We start from the raw sequence: 22,727 nt of genomic DNA, 5'->3' as shown, positions 1-22,727 counted from the left end.
ATTCTTCACAACCATCATGGACTGCAAAAGAAAATAAAGACAATGGCCCAAACTCTTTGTGATGAAATGTAAATGAGTCCCAATGACTTGCGATGGACAAATTATGTTTTTTGGCAAGTGACTTTGTAATGTTCTTGAAGTTCTTTAATGACTTCTCGAAAAGTCTGTGTTTCGCTTCAAATCTAGGATAAAATGCATGCTCAAACCTTAAATGAGAAACTAGTAACCGGCTAGTTTAAAAAATATCCTTGGCATTTAAAACAAAACATTCTAATTTAGTAATTTTGCTCTCAGCTCTCTAACTCTAGGGGACTCTTTGGTTTTCCCAACATCGATCATGGAAATTGTTGTAAACGCCCACTGCTATGATTGGACAGCTTCATTACCCATCATTACATGTGGGCAAATGTTTTAAAAACATTAATGTGTAAAAATAGCAGCCGAACACAAATATGTTTGAGCCACAAAAGATTCTGGGGGCTAAAGATGATACACATAAATGACAATACGTATAGTAAAGTACAAACAAAAATTTAAAATCGACGTGACTAAATTACTGTATACAACACAGTAAGCGTGCATCAGAATCTAAACTGCGGCTGATAAATCCTTCTTTATCAATAACTTTGTATATTTCTACAATTAAATTACAGTCGTGTTGTTAAGTGTTGTACCTTTATTAATCGTTTAATGTTTTTAGTACATTAAAACAGTCAACAGACATATCAAGCGATCTCTTCTAACAAAGCAATAGTGAAACGCAGTAACCTAAATAAACTTACTGTGTATACTGCTGTGTCATTTTTGTCAGATCCAGTATTAGTGGTGTTTTTAATCACAGTCTCTCTGCAAATCCAGCATCGACTTTTTTACAAACGAATCCGTGTACACAAAGTAAACAAACGCGAGCTGGAACTTCTTCAAAAGCAAACTTTATCCACACATTCCTAATGTTGAGCCTCCGTTATCCAGCGTCTGTGTTCTTCCCATAGACCCTTCTTCCACAACCGAAAATGCGTTTCCATGGTTACTACAGATCACTGCGTCAAAATAAAAGTCTCTCAGAAAAAATTTATTTAAAAGTCATTTTGGTTACATTTGGCAATCTTTAAAGACATGTTTACTTATAGGCCCTTTTCACATGACGTCACTCATCCTCCATCTTGAATCAAAGCAGGGTATTTCTACGTCCGCCAGCAGGGGCCTGTACAGTGGAACGCTATGATGGAGTTTACTCAGTCCCTTTTACATCTGCCAAAAATACGTTTGGATGATGTCCAGCGACTTGCAGACATATTTTCACTTACGACACGTTCTAAACTTGATAAAGGATACAAATTCTTTATTGAGCAGTACCTGTTTGATTATGAAGGTAAGCATTTTTGTATTGTCCATCCTGGCTTACGTTAGCGGAGGCTAACGTTAGCGTTGTCTTATTATTTGTAGTACGTCCCATAAACTATTGTTGCTGTCGTGTTTACATTACACTGATGTTAGTTAAAGATTGTTCATTGTTAAGTAAACGTCAGTAACTTGCTCCTGGTTAATGTTGTGCTCTTTCAAATAACATTGCATTGGAATAGTTTCGAATGTAGTTGTTGATGAGGTGACAGTGAGAGGACGTTGTCACAAGTCCATGAGGAAAAATGAGGAGGCTTATCACCTTCATGTTTTTCTGATGTTCATGTTGTGCTGCGGTTGCAGAGCCTTTTGCAGTATTCCACAACGTTCCATTGTGGTGTGTTTTTTAGTCTGATGTCAATAACTTTGTAGCTCCATAAGAAACAGACCAGGGTTGTTTGAGGAAAGTAAAGACAGAAATATTTTGTGAGAAGTCAAAATAAAGTTTGTGTTCAAAGCTTATCCACTTACTTTAATCCTTCTGTTTGTTCAATTATTAAAATGAAATGTAAAATTGTGTGCAGCAAAAACTTATTTCATGTTTCTATAATCAGGTTACATTTCACGCTAGAGAGGTTCCTGTGGTACTGAATGGCATGTCATGTACCTGTTGTGCTGGGAAAGCACTGTGCAACCACATCGTAGCACTACTGTTTCAAAGTGCTCATTACAGTACCATGGGGTTCAAGACAGTGCCATTGCCACTGTCATGCACAAGCTCACTGCAGACATGGCACCGTCCTAGGACACAGGTAAATCATTAATATTCGTTACATGTAATGATATTGGTCTAGCAGCTTGTAATGACTTTTATCAGTTAGTAGTCAATCATCAGTATATTACAGGGAATTGCACCTGAGTCAACAAACTGCATGGTAGTGTGTAAACCAGTACCAAAATCCCAGGATCGTGACCGAACTGGTGTGAAATGTACACTGTACAGAGCATTAGGGGTGGAACGGTACACACAAGTCCCGGTTCGATTCGTACCTCGGTTCAGGCTTCACGGTTCGATTCACTTTCGGTACAATGGAGGAAAAAAGCAAAACAAAAATGAAGAAGGCATTTTTTAAGCTAATCTTAAAAACATAGGTGTCCTTATCAGTGTTATTTTGAGATGTCATGAATATGAACTGAAATGCATTTAACATACTATCTCGTATTTCAAAAATATATACCACTTTAAGTAATCTTGTACTCATCTTTCATACAAATAGGGGTTCAAATGTATTACAAGTGTTACCTAAATACATTTTTAAATTATATTTTTGGCCTTATTTCATATTAATGTACTAAAGAACAAAAAATAGGCTCGTAGGATGAATTAATAGGTGTGTACGACTTCACGAGGCGCTGCAAGAAACGACAAGTGGATGACGTCAGAGTAACGCGAGAGCGATTTGAAATCAGCCTCCTCCGCAAGATTTCTCGCGGTACTCTGACGCTGATGGCGCTGCGTAAAGTTTAGCACACTTAAAAAACTGAAAGCAGCTGAACTCGACAGAACTGCCCTGCGTATGCCTGTTGTATATAGCAGGACAATTTATCTCCTACTTCTCAGCGTGAGAAATACAAAGTGTGGCGTTTGAACTGACTGAAATGCGTGTCAAGGTGAATGCGTGAGACTTGAGAGCCCTGATTAGATGTATTTCCACTCACATACCTAACAACTGCTGAACAACGCCGACGCACAGTCCTCGTCTGTTCCACCACTCTCTCGCCTGTACTATTGTAACTGACTGGAAAACTGAAGTTTTGCCAAACTTGCGATCTTAAAGGGGCCGGCGGATCCTCACCACCACTTGCCATACTTGCTGTCGCTGCTATTTCACTCACTGGACCGTGAACCTGACAAAAAACTGCAGAGTGCCAGAATGTAGACGGGCTCTGATAGAGCGCATACATAGGCGGAGCTCGGCTGCATCGGCGCCAATCAGAGCTTCAGAGCTAAAGCGGGGCAACAGATTAGCTGTCCATAAAGAACCCACGTATCTAACAGTAGTTCCGCATTACATTAATTATTTTGCACGCAAGTTTTTTTTTATTTTCATACCGTGTATTCTCCGTTTAAATTCATGCACCGAACCGTGACCCCCGTACCGATTCGGTTCGAAACGAATACATGTATTGTTCCACCCCTACAGAGCATATAGTGGTAAGTCTGAATAAACACCTGTCCAAATACTTTAATGTATAATTAGTAACAAAGCAATCATTAGTATATTTACTTTTTATATAAGCCTTTAGTTGATGTATTCTACAAATTGTAAAAATTTATATAAAGGTTTGCAGAAGCTTAAAACACTTTAATTGTCACGACCGGGTAGGAGAGACAGGACGCAAACGCAAGGTTCCAAATAAATAACATTTAATAATAAAAACACGAGGGCTGACAAGGTGAATACAGAAACTCAGGAACATGAACACAGGAAACAGACAGGGTATCGAAGACAATGATCCAGCAGTGAGCAAACAGAAGACAGAGGTATATATACACACAGACTAAATGACAAACAGGTGTGATGAGGCAGGTAATTAATCAATGTCCAGGTGATAACAATCGGAACAGAGACAAGACATGACACGGATTAACCGTGACATTACCCTCCCCTCTACGAGTGGCTACCAGACACTCACATAAAACACAACAAAAACAAAGTCTGGTAGCGAGAGTCCAAGGGAGGGGTGGAGGGCTTGGGGACCCTGGCGAAGCCGGCAGCCGCCGGGATGAGACCAACAGGACGGTTGGCCGGACTGCGCCAGGAGAACCGGAGCGATCGCTCCGAGAACCGAGGCAGACGAATTACCCCCCTCCTGGGAATCGTCGACGATCAGATGCCCCCAGAAATCATCTCCCATCCCCTCGCGGAAACGGAGACCCTCGGTAGCCACCCCGGGGAAATGATCGGGCGTGGTCCGTTCCGGATCCCCCTGCGAGCAGGATGGTGGTCCTCCAAGGGACTGTCGACGACGACTCAACCGTTGTGGGACCGCCGGGGCAGCTCCTCCGCCCGCAGGAGCGAGCGATCGCTCACGGGGGTCCCCAAGAGACATCGGGGCTGATGGGGAATGAACCCCGATGTCACTACTCCCCCTCGACGAAACTCCTGGGGGAGCCGCCCTCCGTGAACCTGCTGCGTCCAGTTTGGGCTGGATCATTCTGTCACGACCGGGTAGGAGAGACAGGACGCAAACGCAAGGTTCCAAATAAATAACATTTAATAATAAAAACACGAGGGCTGACAAGGTGAATACAGAAACTCAGGAACATGAACACAGGAAACAGACAGGGTATCGAAGACAATGATCCAGCAGTGAGCAAACAGAAGACAGAGGTATATATACACACAGACTAAATGACAAACAGGTGTGATGAGGCAGGTAATTAATCAATGAATGTCCAGGTGATAACAATCGGAACAGAGACAAGACATGACACGGATTAACCGTGACATTAATGTGTATTTACAGAGAGGTCACAAGTATTGGTGTCTGCTAAAAAATGAAAGGATGGTTGACATAAGTAAATTAAACTTGACATATCTAACCTTTTTATCAGGACCTCTTCCAGATCCTAAAATCATGGCCAGTGTTGAGAAGCTGCAAGAAAAACGCCCACAACCCGGCATTTGCAAACTACTGCACGGACTTCAGGACCTTAATCTGGTGGACTCTAAGTTTGGCCCTGTGCCATTTGGGTCTGTGCTCTCCTACCAGTGCCCTCTTGAGATCAGTAGAGACATTATAAAACATGCTCCTCCCCCTGAATTTCCTCAACTGCCTGTTGAAGGTTATCATTTTAAATTTCATTACAATTTTCAGTCCAACTATAAGCAACAATGCCACTTAGAAAGCCTTATGGTGTCGAGGGAAATCTCTGCTGCTATTGAGGCAGAAACCCGAAAGCAGTCTGAATGCCAGTTGTGGACCAAGGTCCGGAAACCCCGACTGACAGCGAGTAGGTTCGGTGAAATCTACCATGTCCGTGGGGAGTCTACTGCCAAAGCCTTAGCTGCTCGCATTCTTAGAGGAAGTCCCCAAACAGCTGCTATGAAAAGAGGGCTGGACTTGGAACCTGAAATACTGAGGCAATACTCAGATTATTGTGATATCTCTGTGATGCAGTGTGGGATAATCATCCACCCAGATGCACCTCACCTTGCAGCTAGCCCTGATGCTAAAGTCTTCGACCCAAGAGAAACAATGCCATTTGGGTTGGCAGAGGTAAAGAGTTGCGATGTTGACAATGTTTCTCAAGTTAAACACCTCTTCAAAGTTCACGGCCAGGCCTGCCTTAAGAAAAACCATAAGTACTACTATCAGGTTCAAGGCCAGCTGGCATTAAGTGGACTAATGTGGTGTGATTTCATAACGGATACCAACACTGATTTTACAGTTGAAAGAATCTTTAGAGATGAGGAGGTTATAAACTCATTGCGAAATAAGCTGGATTATTTTTATTACAGCATCTACATGGATGTATTATTACGTTGAGGCATAATTTTAAAATGTAAAAATATGTAAATAGTGTGTGTAAATAATGTAAATAGATGTGAACATCTGTGATTCCTGTTGTAAAGACTTTTTCAATTTACAATTTACAAAAGCCTATTTGCTTCTCTTATGTTCCATGGTTGCATACAACTACTGTAACCTTGTTGTTGTTTGTATATTATGTATATTGTGTTTGTATATTAGCTGCTGTGTAAGCTTTTGATTTTATTTAATTTAATTTAATTTATTTAAAAGGGACAATACATATTAAGAAAACATAATAGCTTTTCAGCCATATGAATATGCCAGAATTAGCCCCCAGGCTATTTTACATCTGTAGTCGCTTACCAGGTCACCAACAGTCCTTAATGACACAAACAAAACATTTAACTATGAATTAACATAAGTCAGACATCACAATAATGAACGAAATCAACACAAACTCCTGTTTACACTAACAACACGAAATACCACAATTAACAAAACATAGCCTCTAACATCATAGACAGACTCATGACATAGAATACATATCTAGACATACGCATTAATTGAATTGCTATTCTATATAAATAAATATATTCCTATATTCCCTCACTGTTCACAAATTTGATGTGTTTCTTTACCTCACTTATAGACTATTACCAAATGTCTAAATTAAAGTCAAGTTTCAAAAATATTCTTGTTCTTTTAATGTGTAAGGGGAAAAACATTTTACTCAGGATAAACTTTTTACATAATGTCTCACAACATTGTTTATTAGAAAACACTGAAACATTCAACAAATATTCTTAACGTAACGTTATTCAAAATTAACAAATGTAAAAATATAATACACAGCCCTTGTATATACAGTTCATCTGCACAGTGTGAAATACTAACCCTTTAAAGCAGTGTTCTTCACATCCAACCCTGGGGAGCTGGTGCCCTGCAAAGCTTAGCTCCAACCTTAATCAAGCTAAACTCTGCAGGACAACAGCTCACCAGGGTTGGATGTAAAGAACACCGCCTTAAAGGGATAGTTCTGTCATTTACTCACTCTCATGTTGTTGCAAACCTCTATTCTTTGTTCTGATGAACACAAAGATATTTTCAGAAATGCTTGCAATCAAACCGTTTGTAGACCCCATTTACTTCCATAGTAGGAAAAGAATGCTATGGAAAAAAATGGGGTCCACAAATAGTCTGGTTACAAACATTTCTCTAAAATATCTCCCTTTGTGTTCATCAGAACAAAGAAATTTATACAGGTTTGCAACAACATGAGAGTGACCAAATGAAAATTTTAATTTCTGGCCAATTCTGGGTGAACTATCCCTTTAGAAAAGGAACCTTTTCAGATGGGTTTGTCCCCTTTGATATCAAGAGGTCCCTGATAGTTACACAACATGCAACAGATGGCCCACAGCTGATTGACTGAGCCCACCATAGAAAGAGGAACATGTCCATCCCAAATATGATACTCCTTCACCCTACGTATGGCCCTCTCAACTAAAATTCTAAGACGGGCAATAGCCTGGGTCTTCTGGGTATCCTCCATGCTGAGCTGGTTAGATTTCTTCAGTGGAGGGATGATTAGTGTTGCCCCCACCTCTGACAGCATCTTCTCAATTTGGAACCCCTTGTCAGCCATTACTCCATCTCCTGGTTGAAGTAAGTGTAAGAGCTGTGACTGCCGAGTTATTTCTATATCCGAGATGGAGCCTGTGTACAGTTTTGATATAAATGTGATAACCCCACATGGTGCAATGCCAATTAGACCTTTAAAGGTGGTGTGATTTTTGTAGTTGGAAAAAGTTTCCGACTGTAGCAAAAGAGAAGATGCTGTTTCACAACGAATCTCGGTGCAGTCGATTATCACTCTCACCTGAGGGCAGTAGAGCTTGAACTTGTCAGGCATTGTGGCCTGCACTTGCTCTCTTGTCATCCACAATGGTAGCGAGCCAAGAACCTGGTAAAGGTAGCTTGTCCATGTTAAGATGATGCGGCTAACTGTAGACAATAGGGCTGCAGCTATCGATTCTTTTTGTAATCGATTAATCTAGCACTGAATCGATCGATTAATCGAGTAATCGGATAATTTTTTTGTGTGTTTTTAAACAACCAAAACAAATAATGCATAACGAAAATGACTTGGCTGTAAAATGTTCAAGCATTTGGCTTTTATTTCTAAAAAAAACAGAGGTATTTGGCTCCAAGAAATAAGCCTATTTATTTCAATTTTTTACCCATTTAGTGTTTATAAGTGCCAGTGCCAACAATTAAACACTTTAATTTATTAATATGCACAACAGGTTTCATGCTGTAATCTAGCCCTGACATCAAAGTAAATATCTGGTTTATGTACATTTCTACACCTGCAGCATTTACCATTAGGCTTTTAACATATAATATATCATTTCTGGGGTGAGCCTATTTGCTATGGTAACAACCTGTGTGTATGCGCGCACGTGCACTTGTGTTTGTGCGTGTGCACGCGTTCTGTGCGTGAGGAAGACCCCAGTCAGACGTTCAGTTGCTTCATTGCATTTTGGTACTGCAGAAATACATACATTACTTTTCAATAGAACGCTGCATTTGGTTTGCATCACTTGCATTGCGGTGCATTTTAGGTTAAGAATCCGTTCGAAAAATCACAACATCACCTCCCGCTGTATACAGTGAATGCATGCTGAAATTATTGTTGCGTGGCTACATAAAAGTTTAAGCATATGTGATGCATTGCGCGATCGGTCTGACTCGCGTGAGAGAGAATAACTTCCTTATGCTAAACTCCAATAAAACAGAGATTATTATTATTGAACAAAATATGTCAGATTACAAGTTGCCCATATATGATTGCACTGTGGTGCCGTTTTTTGGTACACACACCTGTAGTGCATGCGTGTGTGTGTGAAGGGGTTCTTTTTTAATCTATACTGTCCTGCAATTGAACGTGAATACGTTTACTCCTTAAAAACATCAAAGCTAAACATCATATCTAGTCAAACCGCATAACGACATCGCTACAAATACAGTATGGGATTAAAATCAGCGGAAGCTACGTTACCTTGTTTCATCGACGCTTGGTGAAACAGCAGTGTATGTTTTCAGTTCAGATGCTGAATGTAATGATCCCAAACTTTAGACAGTCTCTCTCTGCCGTTTATGGACATATTCGCTCCGCACTCGCGCCAACTAAATTCAAAATGAACCACGCGCTATGATGTGCTTCCTGAACATTGAACAACGGTCCGTGTGAATCAGATCTTGGCGCGTGTAGTGCGCGTCATAGGAATTTAACGAGGCTTCGAGGCAGAATTTTTGCCTCGAGGAATTTTTTGAATCGAGTAAATCGAGTAACTCGATGAATCGTTTCAGCCCTAGTAGACAAGCTGACCTCGAAGATGGACGACAAGGTTTTCTCCTGAAGCCCGGCTGCAACACGACAGAGAAACATGAACAGTTCATCAATGAGCTGAAGTTTTCGCTGAGGGCTAGGTGTCTCTTGTGCTGTTCGTTGTGCCTTGGACCAGTACAAAACGCGTGAAGCAGAGGGGTAAACTGACTCCCAAAACACAGTGAAAACCTCCTTTGAGCTGAACCTAGTGTAGTAACGAAAGTCCTCATCTGTGACGCAGAACTTGAAAATCAGAGGCTGCTGCTTCTTAACGGTCAGCTGCTGGATTTCAAGCTCTAGTGACAAAACCTGAAGCTCCAACTCTTGGATTCTCTGTGCAGCGCCATCCAGTTTACCTTAAATGAAAGCAAAAGTTTACAATGTAATATCTGTAGTTGTTCTCAATCATCATCATCATATATTGGGGTTCTATTCAGAGTAATTGAGCTTCCAGTAATACTTGAGGTTTTCATAAATAAGCATCAAACCTTTTAACATTAAGCACAGCTGCTCTGAATCCTACAAACCCTATAGTTAAAACAATTATTGCCACAAAGAAAAACCTGTTACTCTTTTTTTGTAGTACTAACCAGGAGAAGGATGGTAGGCATAGTCATGTTCTTTTGTCACTCCACCCACAGGCAGGGCCTCCTCTGTGATGTCTCCTGGAACAAGCATCTCCTGAGATTCATCAAGGCCAGCAGACCTTAAACGTTTCCTTGCTCTCTGGTAAACTGACTGCCGAGCTTGTGACCCTTTTCCTAAAGATGTGAAAGATAGACAGACATGAATGTCATTCTAAATATATGGTAATCAATTATCAGAACCTCAAAGCGTAAACAAAATGTAAAATACCACCACATATGCAATAATTTGCAATGTGAATGGCAACAGGATGATGTATTATTTCTTTTTATATGGACTAATAAGCTATAAAACAGGTTCAGTACTATTATCATGTATTTTATACAAGCATAATTAACTGTAAAGCATGGCAATTTTACATTGTAATAACTTATGATTTTTTGTTAATGTACTACCAAACGTAATACTGTCATACCTTTACCCCAGTCATTCCAGGGAAATCTAGATGGCACTGCTCCCTTTTTTATCCTGGTTCGTCCACTGCTGGGTGTTGTGTATATATCCTCTGGGGCAAAGTGTTGGCTACATACATAGGTGCTCCCTCGAAGTATTTTAAAACTAAGTCCCTCATCTCTTCTTATCGCCCTTACCCAACGGGAACGTATTTCTTCGTCCACTGGAAAGTCGTGGAAACTCAGATAAGGAAACTTCTTTTTGTTGTTTGAACAACAGGGAACACTACAATAACATTTACATGATGACTGTGCCATGCGTGTTATGATACTGTTGAAAGATGGAGACAGAAAGAAAGTAATGATGAATCACTTCGGCTGAAATGGTCATTAACATTATTAAAAGAATCAATTTAACCTGTAAATACGTAAATATTATTATTTTAAACTTTACTATTTCGCGTTCATAGTTAACATGTTTTCCACCTTTTCCTTTAGCATGCAACCCGCGTAAGGTAATTGTAACTTCTGTCAAATTAAAATTTTACCTTATTTTAATCTTTTAATATAAAGACATAATATTTACACAATGAACATAGCATCTAAGGAACACTACGACAGCATCTTAATGACTAGGACATGCGTGTGTACTGTAGGATGGGCTGCTGTTTACAGATGGACACAGAAAGGTAAGGGCAATAGCATCAATATATAACTTAGAATTGTTGTAGCACTTTAAGTGACTGAATCTATCAGGCTATTATAAACAACATTATATTAAAAAGAAAGTAATCACATTTCAATATAAAAGGCAACGAGTTAAGTAATGTTAAGACGTTACGATGCATATAACTTTTCCGTGTTGCTTGTTAGTGCAAACGTTACCTATTTACCTAATTTTCCAACTGTTAAACGCTGTTTTGTATTGATAACTTACAAAATAACTTATACAGTTACCACAAGAACACAATAATAAATACATAAGCATGAATAAACTTACATTTATTGTCGATATTTCGAGCTGTTAGTAGACTCTCCCCCAATGCCGTCTAACACGGAAGTTACATCACCCGGCTGCGCTGAAAAGCGGAAGTTGAGGGACGTAGTTGTGAAAAGGGCCTATTGTTGAGACACACGTGTGTCACGCGAAGCTGTGGGAGGGGCTACAAAAGTGGTCCTTGTATTTGGCTATGAAGAGGTGCTTCAATTCTACTTTGACGTCATATTTTTTCGAATTCCACACTGGCTTGTAATACTGGATTGGTGCCAAAAACTGTTATATTTCAGTAGCACGGCCGTTTTCAGTTCTGAAACTTGCAGGGTGTTCATTTAAGTATGAAGACCTCTTATATAACAAATTATCAAGTTAAAATTGAGTATTTGATTCACCGCTCCTTTAAAGTACAAAACTGCTCAGCTCGAGATATGGAAAAGAGGTATCTGGTTTCAAAACAGGTTGTGCTCTATAGGAAAGATGTTCCTGACTTTATATCGGTTTAGCTTTTGATGTATGGAGAAGACGTACCTTACTATATATCTGCGCAGTTGGGTTAGTTGCTCTGTGACGTCACAGACCAACTAATCAATAATGACAATATCAACAACAATTTTTTATATTTATTTAATAGATTAATTTTACCACCATATAATCAGATCATATACAAGTTAGAGGGGGTTAACAGTATTTCATGCATTCTGAAATATTAATAGATAAAGGAAAACTACACCGTTTTTCAATATTTTACTATGTTCTTACCTCAGCTTATACCAACTAATACATCCTTGTCTTTTTTCAATGTGTGCAGTTCATCTTTGTACAGCTCGTCATGATTATGTTAGCATTTAGTCTAGCCCCATTCCTTCCTTATGTTCCAAACAGAGATGAATTCAGAAGCAACCAAACAATTCAATTCAATTTTATTTATATAGCGCTTTTCACAATACTTAATTGTTTCAAAGCAGCTTTACATTAATAGAAGCAGTAAAAGCACAGAAAAACGACAGATAGCACAACATAATACACGATAGCATAAGCAGTCAAATTTGCTGTGGCTATGACTCGACATTATAGGCGAGCGTATTACTAATGTAACGTCTAGAAGAGGAAGCTAAGTTAAGCCCAAGAAGGCTGCCTCCCCGGGGTAAAAAAAACACTTCCATGTTTCCCTATTTAAAGTAAGTAAAATTTATTTATATAGCACTTTTCACAGATAAAAATCACAAAGTGCTTTCCAATAAAATATAATACAAAACATTTAAATACATTCTACAAAATACAAGATACAATCAACAAACACAACAAACAACCATAAAAACCTCTGACTAACCAAAAGCCTGTTTGAAGAGCAGAGTCTTCAGTTGTTTTTTTTTAAAGAATCGACTCAGAGTTCACACAGCACAGAGAAAGAGGCAAAGCGTTCCACAGCCTATGAGCAACCGCCTTGAATGACTAATCCCCTCTAGTTTTAAAATAAGTACGGGGAACGACTAATAGGCTCTGATCTAATGACCTGAGACTTCGAATTGGAGTGTAAAGCTGTATCAAGTCAGTAATGTAGGTAGGGGCATGGCCATCTAAGGCCCTAAAAGTGAGAACAAGAATTTTAAAATGAATTTTTTACTGGACCAGTCACCAGTAGATGTGATGTGTGATGTGTTCTCTTTTCTTAGCCCTGTAAAACCCTCGGTTGCAATATTACAACATCAGTTTAAAATTGAATAAAGTATACCTGTACATGTTTTTTTCTCTTTAAAACCACATTTACACAACTTAAAAAGTCCTAATGTCTAACCCTGCAATGATTTTGAATGGTAGACTTTGTAATAGGTTTGCTTTGCTGGCCGTAAACTTACAAAACCTGCAAAACCGCAGTGAGGAACATAATCTTTTTTACTGGACTAAATAAATCAACAATTATGTAAGTAAAATGCCTAAAATATTTTTTTCTGTGATAAGTTATGTGTTTAGATCATGCAGATTTTAAGATACAGCTGAATGTTTTGATTATATAAGATTATAAGCTTGTTATGTCAATGTTGTAGTTTTACAACGTTGGGTTGAAGGGTAACAAAATGTATCTGTGTACCTTGCACATTACATGAATCTGAAACAAGTTTATAAACAGCTGAAAAACATTAGCAATGCTATTTATTGGCTTTTCTTACTAAACTACTTATCGTTATGCAAAAAAAGTTTCTGCTCTGATTTTAATTTAGAACATACCAGTACTTACCTTATCATATTGTATTGCAATGAGACATAAACGTCAGGTCAAATACACTGCATAACGTTAATTAAAACGTGTTTTGTTTTCTTAATAAAACTACCTTCATCTGTAATTACTGTGCAAATAGTGTTGTTTCATATTGTTACATAGTAAGTAGTGTTTGTTACCCAGTAGTGTTTGTTCCGCGTAGTTACAGGGTAAGTGTTACTCCTGCGGGCTGTAAATTAAAGTGGCACTTATTACCTTCTTGTTCCATGTAGTTACAGGGTAAGTGTTACTTCTGCGGGCTGTAAATTAAAGTGGCACTTATTACCTCCTTGTTCCGTGTAGTTACAGGGTAAGTTTTACTCCTGCGGGCTGTAAATTAAAGTGGCAATTATTACCTCCTTGTTCCGTGTAGTTACAGGGTAAGTGTTACTCATGCAGGCTGTAAATTAAAGTGGCGCTTGTTACCCCCTTGTTCCTTGTAGTTACAGGGTAAATACAACATTAAACCAGTATGCTGAAACAGACAAACCTAGCTTCACCATTAGCATTATCAACAATTTTCTAAATAAGGACTTGTAAAAGAACAGTAGCACAATTAAACCAACAACATTTATTAAAACAAGTTTAACAATAAACAATCACAATGTTGAAATTACATCAACAATGTACAAACTGTAAACAGAACAGAAATAATCTTGAAATCACCCTGTAGAAAGTGTATAAATAACCATGATCACCAACAGTTACACAGAGAAAACAAACAATTTGTTTAAACAAATTGTAAAAAAAAAATCAATTACGAAACTTATTTTTAATAGGTAGCAGCTTATATTCTTTCTTCATGTCCTCAATTTTCTTCCGAAGTTGGGGACAGGAGGCCACAAACTGCTACAAGTCCTTGGCATAAGACTGCAGAGTTGTCCCTGGGGTATAAGGAGGAACAGCAAACTGTTCCCCATCTGATGCTATTGTCACCTGTAATCACAAGCACAGAAATATAGTTAGTAGAATATCAAAAAAGGTTGCATTAGTACACTAATTTTTTAAGGGGGTATTGCATAAACAATGAGGGCCCTATCATACACAAGTGGCTTTTGCTAGTTTCAACCCGGGCGCAATGAACATTTTCAAGTCTAGCCCCATGTTGTTTAAACAGCAAATGCATCTGCGCCCAATTTTGCGCCCATAGGCGTTCTTGTCTAAGAGGCGCATTGTTGGCACGTTGCTATTTTGAGGCAACTAAAATAGACTAAGCCATTGACCAACTAAAACCTAGTCTAAAGTCAATGGCGCAATATAGTTTTTGTAATTTAATGAGCGCCTTAGTAATACGGGACGACAATGCGTGTTTGCTTATCACACAAATGGATGGGTAGCAGCACTCAATCCTATTTATATTATGAAAAATTAAAAGGATGAATATGTAAAAGTTTATTATTGAGTGTCTTGGACATAAATGAGGACCGATTATGAGACATTAGAAGGTGTAAAGAGATGCTTCATATGTAGCCTGGTAAGTAAATAAATGTTTTGCTTTAAACAAATGTAAATATTGTATTTTATGTTTTTTTAAATGCTACCCCACGTATTTATTGTATATGATGACTTTGTATCAATCAATCTTAAACTGGTTGTCTTCTTCCTCCACTTAGTTTTTGAGTTTACAAATTTCAAATAGGGAATAGGCATGGCACCAGCGCATCTGGCTTTTAAAGGGGAAGAGAGATGAGACTCTCAGGCATAAGAAAAAAAATTGTTTGGTTCCGGTTTCCGACCGACCCTGCCAATTTATGTGCGACCCAAATTTATTTTATGAGCTTGGGGAAGAAATAATACACATTAAATAAATACACAAAAACTTTGAGGCGAACTATAATTTACCTTTTAGTACAGCACCGTTTTTGTAAAGCACGCGATGCAACGTCCTCTACCAATGCTAAAAACAAGGCAGCTATACGGCCGTTAACACAATCGTTCACACATCGTTGTCGTCACTTACAAAAGCACTGGTAACTTTTGGTGTGCATTCGAGATGCTTTTTCGTGCACAGCAATGTAATCTTTTGCGCCCGCCGAAAGTTGTAACTTACAGACCAAAAAAGACGAGCTGAACAACGATATGCAAGTGGGCTTTTCTCTTCCAGAGAGGACAAACCAAGGCTCATTTTTGCGGTCAGAAAGTGAATTATAATATTTGAATTTATGGTATTATGACCAGGGCTTGACATTAACACCCGCCAAATGCGGGTAGATTTCGGCCGTGGCGGGTAAGACTGGCCACTTTGCCAGGTTGAATATAATTTTTTAATTGTAGTTTTCTTAAAAGTTATGCGAAATGATACACAATACGCAATGCGACAACTTCCATGAGCACTCTGCACCCAGCGCAACGCAAAGAGACTGTTTGTTGAGAGACGCGCACGCGATCAGCGGGGCGTTGCGGACCAAAGCGTCACCTTCCAGAGAGCGCGCAAGAGCTGATGGATTTGCGAATGCACAAGAGGCAAAGTCTGAGCGCATACACACTTCGGGAAAGATAAAACAATTGCATGGAAGTGATTGATTAGATATAAATTGCGTGCAAACTCTCGGGGCAAGAGCGAAGAGAAATTCAGCGCATACCTGAATGCACACGAAATCAAAGAAAACCCGCCAGCTGAGAGGTTTGCGCATCATTTTAATGTTACAATAATGCCCTCTCAACATTTGTCATTAAAAAGTCTTAAATCACTTTTATCAGTAACCATGATCAAGCTTATAAAATACAAATGCATAAACTAGCTGACAGTAAAATTAATGTACATTTCTTGACAGTATTTACTGCTGTTGTTAATAAATATTTAAAGTGGTTGTCAATGGTTTTTATGTTTATCTTTTCGGTTTAGAATTAGTGTTTCTTCTACACCCCTGCTCTACTTTTAATATATTCATTCAAAGTTAATCTACTTATGCCTTACTTACTAGCATGTTTTTCATGCACCTAAATATATGATATGATCTATACTGATATACCAGCTATATACCAGATAATAAATGTTGTCTTAATTTGGGTAGTCAGACTGCATTTGAAATTCAGTCTGCATCTAATTTAGCAAGTAAATTTGCTCGAATTAAAGTCATTTTAGGATGCCAAAGTCAAGTTTAATCATATAAAATTGATTTTACCAGCAACAAAAATTTGGCCAGTGAAAATGCTGAGTGGCTAGTAACTTTGAAAAACTAGCCACTTTGGCTGGTGAGCAAAAAAGTTAATGTCAAATCCTGATTATGACAAAAGAGATAATCCGTGGAGACGTGCTGCGCTGCGTGAGACAAACACGCAATATAGCCAAAGTCACCTCATATATCCGCTATTCAATTTAAAAATGTAACAATTTCCTACCTATCCCTTTCTGCCACTGAAAAAAAATAAAATAAAATCCCTACCGACCCATCACCTAAACTGACAACCAACCAGAACCAAACTTATTTTTTTTTATGCCTCATTGGTTTATTGCACGTTACGCCCAAAACACACCCATTACGAGAAAAGGAACAACACTTTTAGACCCTGCGCTTGAAACATAAACCATTTTCCCATCATTACAGGAAAAGTTCGGTATTTTACACTTAAAGCCTGTTTTCAGATTGTTTATCGCGAAATAGAACAGCTTTGACTGAAATTTCGACATATGCGGCTGCCCTGAGAATTTTCGGGTGTTTGTGTTTCACCTCCCACCTCTACAATGGGTTTATAGACCGTTTCAGCAGTAACAACATAAACAAGCGGCTGTCGCGGTCCGCACGTAACTTCCGGTAAACTCCGCTAAGAGTAAATAACAACAAAGTACTTTAAAGCTATTTTATTTATATAACAAGCAAAAAACAACACACAGATTACCTAGGAAACCAAAACATTTGTTATTTTCGACGAGTCATTTGTTCAAGAGATCAGTTTAGCAACTAGTCAGACCATTAAAAACTAAACCGGAAGTAAGGTTCGGATCCAGGCGTGTATCACGTGCGTCCGATGAAACGGTCTATAGGTGCACTGGAACAATCCTTTCTAAAATGCATTAAACTTTCGTTTACAAAGACGTGAAACTCACTGAGTGGTCAGGGGTGTTCACTGATATGCTCACACAAAAATCGCTGGTGATGCTTGATAACATTAGGGATGGGCATTTTCCAGTAATTTACTATTCGAATATTTAAGCTCATAAAGAACGAATATTCAAATATTCGTTTATTTAAATTATGTTAATTAAGACATGCGTGTTTTGTATTTTTCATTTTGTCATAATTTCACAGAAGGCTTATAATTAGGAAATATCCACAACAAGCTAAACTTATATTCTGTATGTATATATATATATATATATGTGTGTGTGTATTTTTAAGTTGAAAACATTGTAAAAAATATATTTATTTGTTTTAATTCTTCTTAAACAATATCCTACAGAAAAAAGGCGTTAAACCCCCATGCGGAGCGAAGTCTGAGTCAAACCCTTAGTTTCAAGTCGGTCGTTAGTATGAATTCATTACTGTTTGATCTTACATACATTATATTATACCCAATATTATACACTAACCCCAAATCTAAGCGAAGTTTGAGGACTTGCAAAGTTTCAAGTTTGAGGACTTGACAAAGGCTATCGTCATTTAAACAGACTCAAAACACCAAATAAGAGCCCGGAGCAAACAAAAAAACACATCTACATAACCGACTGCTCACTCGCAATATAAATATCTTCTCAGTTTAGTTTGACATGTATTTGTGAACAAAGAAAACCCTATTTATCCTACCTGCTTCGGTGAAGGCCGTTCTTCTGACTAGATACAATAATGTCGGTGCTGCGGAGAAAACTCTTCCTCGTGATGATGGTTATCCGATAAAAACAACAGACGGATTGACTGGGCAAAGTTACTAACGTTAGCTTAATTTAACAAGATTTCACAAAGACGGAGCTTTGCTTTTAAACTGCCATGTGCAGTTATCCGGTTCATTTTCGAAAGAGCACCGCATATAATAAATGTTCTCCGTTTCATTTCGTTCTCCGTGTCTGTCTTGTTATTAACAAAATAAAGTAGACTTTATAACAAAAAGCTTACAAATCTCTCATGATGTGTTGATGCGGGCAGCACGTGAGCCCTCACTGAGCCAGTGGCCAAATACGGCGCGGCGCACAAACCCGGAGATAAAAGGAAAAACTTAAATTCGTCTGCAATCTGCAATGCCAAACAATCAGAAATACTGAATTAATGTTCATGTATATTTTACATTTAAGTCTGAAAAAGACAGTAAATATGAAGAGGAAAAGCATTAAATAAGTCATAAACCTTTGGAGGCACATAAAAAACAAACAAACATTCGAAAAGCATTATTTCAATTCGAATAATTAATGCCGAAAGAATATTCCAATATCCGTGCCCATCCCTAGATAACATCAGGAAATGTTTTCTTTTTTTCCTCATTTCTAGAACTCTGAACATAGTAGCATAAATGTGTAATTCCAAATATAACATCTATTTTCCAAATGGCTTGTCCTTTTTATGGTCTAGGGAAAATATGTGAGGAAGTATTATTAAAAGACAGTTGTTCAAAGTGACAAATAAAAATGGCTGAAAGTGTAATGTTTACATATTTTATATTTACAACTTACTTCTTTTCCCAAATAATCTCAGATTTGTCATCTTTTTCTTCTTCTTCCTTTCTCTGTCACTGGAAGATGTAGAAGATGAGGAGGTGGATGAAGATGAAGTGAAGGTTGAAGATGATGAAGAAGATGTCATTCTTCTCCTCTTCTTTTCTGGTTTCTCTAAAGAACATAAATTGGTAACACTTAATAATAATAATAACTTCACACTATAAATCATCAATTAAACATTTGTGAACAATTAAATCGTTATTTTGTAAAGCATTTTTTATACATTGATAGATATTAGTAAACAGTTTATAAATACAGCTAGAAATGCTTTGCTCTTGATTTATAAGCATGTCTATTATGTGTTTAAAGGGACAATGTGTAGTTTTTTAAATATTTTATGAGTCAAAATCAATGTCAAATGACCTCTGCCGATGATCTGACTTTTCTTTGTAAGCTTAGAATTTCTTCTCTTTATTTACATTGAACAGGTAAGTCCTAGATGGCTTCCATGTCATTTCGCCATATTGAAAAACTATAATAGCAGAGAGGGACAAAAAGCACTAGCCTACCACAATGCGTTTTCATTCAAAACATGTGAACCAGCTAAAACGGACAAGGAGATCAGTGAGTACATAACGGCTACCACAGTTGCAACACGCATTTGGAAAAAGTAATGCGCTAGAGAGCACTATTCGTTTGATTGCAAAATAAAATTTCACCACTAGATGGGGGAAAATCCTACTTAGTGTCCCTTTAATAACTGTATTCATACTTTATAAATTATCAATTTGTCATGTTATAATATTACATTCATAACCTGCTTATTAATAAACTGCTTACTAATCTCTATTAATGTAGGAACAATGCCTTTATAAATGATGAATTAATTATTTACTAATGCTTAAATAAAGATCTATAGTGTGCCGTTATTATTAAGTGTTCCTTTTTAAATCTCCCACCAATCACATTTGTTACCATAAAAATATTTATAAATAATATAAAGCTTATATAAAGCTTTAAAATGTTACTTAATGTTGTTTTAGTACATTTCCTGCAAATATGGAACTACTAAAGGTTATATAAATATGTGCATTTTCTCATGCACAATTGGTCAGAATGACCAGAGTAATTTCCATCCTTGTTTGTACCATGAGAAGATCATAGCTGCATCAAAGCCCAAAAACAAAAGGTTATAAAATTATGTTAACATAAAGATATGAGAAAGATTTTTTGTACACATTGTCTTCAAAGTGTCTAGTAGTATCAATATAAAAGTTCACATTTATTCAGTTTTGTCGAGTGTGGTCGGAATAAGTAAACATGTTGATGACAAAATTTGTGTCCACTGGGAAAACATTTTTAGAATTTTCATTTTAAAAAGTTTCACAATGACAAAGTTACTATGAATTTTGCACTAAATAAAAAGGTATAACCTACCATTAATTCAGTGTCACATTATTCCACTGCTCACAATTGTGAGCGACCTTAAAACTCTTTTCACATAGATGTCAGATGTTTCTTCGGTTACTAATGACACATCATTTGGATATTTTAAAGGGGGGGTTTGATGGTATTTCAAGCATTCTGACTTATTAACACAGTTATAGAGTTGTTTCCTCATGCTAAACGTAGGCAAAGTGTCAAAACAGCAGTTGGGCGTGTTACAGAGTATTTCTGTGCCGAATGCACTTCGCCAGGGTTCCTACAAGTTTCGGCTAGTTTTTTTCGATTACAGTTCTAACTGACGTTTCAGGGGTTTTCGATATGTATCACTTCTTTATATGGGCTTCCGCCGGAAAACTTCCCCCGGAAAACCCCGCCCACCCGTCAGTCAGCGGGAGACGCTAGAGCTTGCTAACAGCTTATCACGCTACTCAGCTTTGTTTAATTTCAAAAGTCAACAATGGCACAACAAGAAGTATGTTTTTGGATGTAAGGAGAAGACATCCAGCCTTATGGAAACAATGGATATAATTTATTATCCGGATTAGCAGCGGAGTTTTGTGTGTGTGTTTGATGCTGTGGATTTTCAGAACCGGGTCATGACGAGTTACACGTGGTAAGTAAGACTTCTCTGTCTTATGTTGGAAATAGCCGCGTGTATATTATATAAATGACACGAACATGTAGTGAATCATAAGTTAAAACAGTGTTGTATAGTGTTGCATGACTCGTACTCGCTCCTCCTGTGGTAGTAACTCCTCCTTCTTCATTTTTTCGTACGTTATCGGAAAGATTCGGTAAAGCTAATCTTTCTTTTATAAATCTGATTAAACTAAAGACTCTTCAGAGATATAAAGGATGTCATACTACTCTATAGGTACTCCAGATTAACATCAGAAATGCAGAAACAGCGTGTGTTACGTGAGCTTTAATGTCTGAGAAAAATTTGGATCACATTTGTTAAGTGTATCTGGATTAAAAAGGACCAGTTTAAAACACTGTAATGTAACTTACTGTGGCAATGTGGAGTGGCAGGCACAGTTGATGGAGCAGGGCAGAGCAGCAGCAACTGAGTCTAACAGCCGATCCAATTCTGTCCTCAGCTGATCCCTCTGGTCCACCAAGGCCCTCTTTTCTTCACGCAGCTTTTCTAGGGTTATGGAGGCAGTAGGAGCTAGGTCTCCGTGATCAGAGGCAAGAGCTGAGTGGGGGAGGGGTGGTATCGGGATGTCCTCCGAACCACTGTCTTCCATGGCGCTAACTCTAAAGAAAATAGTGAAAGTCAATTCAATCACTAATCACGTAGCCTTATCTAATGAAGGTGATAATAAGTATGTTAAAATTTGCTAGGAAGCCTGCATTCCCTGCTGAAAAAAAACAGCATACCAGCAAGACCAGCATAATTTTGGTGCTGTTTGCTCGTGAACACAAACTAAACCAGCATCAGCACCAGCATTAGCACCAGCTGAACCAGCACCAGCATCCCATGCTGGTCATACCAGCAAGACCAGCATATGTTGTGTTTTGGTGCTGGTATGATGGTTACCACCCAGCTAAACCAGCATAGACCGACAAAATTTCCAGCTCCGTAGCCAGCCTATTGAAAGGAAAGGGGTCTTTTTTCAAAAAGTGGACCTTTTTGGCTTTTGTATTTAATTATAACCAGGCCTTATGCAGGATTTTATAAATACAGAGGTCCATATAAGCATGCACCCCCCCCCCCCCCAAAAAAATCGTATTTTTCTGCTCTACATAATTTTAATGCATCAGAAAACATATAATTATGTTATAATAATTATTTTACCATCCTGGGCACACTGGGCTGTGTCAGTAAAGTAAACATACAGTAGGCTAACTGAATATAGAGCTATCTTTTAGGAAACGTCTCAGAGACGTATTGCAGATGAGCAAACAATCTTAATAATACGTCTTGCAGATGTAAACGCAGACATCAAATAGACGTCTTCGAGATGTTTGTGTGCTATCAGGGTAAACTTCCTACTTTAAATAGCAGAGCTCAACACTACAGGAAGAAGTTTCAGTCAGGCACAGTGATTTTCTCTTCTTTTGTTATTTAATTAACTTTAATGACTTCAACAGGTAGTGTTTATTTGGCTATAAGACCGAATGCAATA

At 38.1% G+C, this 22,727-nt stretch overlaps 1 protein-coding gene and 1 long non-coding RNA gene across 2 annotated transcripts; one reads left to right on the top strand and one right to left on the bottom strand.

Moving 5' to 3' along the window:
- The first annotated feature begins 1,182 nt into the window (after positions 1-1,182).
- On the top strand, positions 1,183-2,360 carry LOC129423996 (uncharacterized). Its single transcript, XR_008637930.2, has 3 exons — positions 1,183-1,372; positions 1,956-2,153; positions 2,247-2,360. It is a non-coding gene; the product is annotated as an uncharacterized lncRNA (long non-coding RNA).
- Positions 2,361-7,228: 4,868 nt separating this feature from the next.
- On the bottom strand, positions 7,229-11,433 carry LOC129423999 (uncharacterized). Its single transcript, XM_073871682.1, has 5 exons — positions 11,309-11,433; positions 10,332-10,639; positions 9,862-10,032; positions 9,236-9,627; positions 7,229-7,843 (listed from the first exon to the last, which is right to left on the bottom strand). Exons 2-5 carry the CDS (start codon positions 10,624-10,626, stop codon positions 7,229-7,231), a joined length of 1,473 nt encoding a protein of 490 aa, XP_073727783.1. The 5' UTR covers positions 10,627-10,639; positions 11,309-11,433.
- Positions 11,434-22,727: the final 11,294 nt, after the last annotated feature.

This window comes from Misgurnus anguillicaudatus, chromosome 9 (genome assembly GCF_027580225.2).
Source record: "Misgurnus anguillicaudatus chromosome 9, ASM2758022v2, whole genome shotgun sequence".
NCBI classification, from domain to species: Eukaryota; Metazoa; Chordata; class Actinopteri; order Cypriniformes; family Cobitidae; genus Misgurnus; species Misgurnus anguillicaudatus.
The sequence above is the reverse complement of the archived record's forward strand: the minus strand, read 5'-3'. Positions and strand labels throughout refer to the sequence as shown.

Excerpts from the sequence above, each read along its gene's own strand:
- LOC129423999 (XM_073871682.1), bottom strand. The coding sequence starts at position 10,626 with ATGGCACAGTCATCATGTAAATGTTATTGTAGTGTTCCCTGTTGTTCA. Across the intron at positions 9,628-9,861 it reads TGCCTACCATCCTTCTCCTG|GTAAACTGGATGGCGCTGCA; the intron begins GTTAGTACTACA and ends CTTTCATTTAAG. Across the intron at positions 7,844-9,235 it reads GGGCTGAAACGATTCATCGA|GTTCTTGGCTCGCTACCATT; the intron begins GTTACTCGATTT and ends TACCTTTACCAG.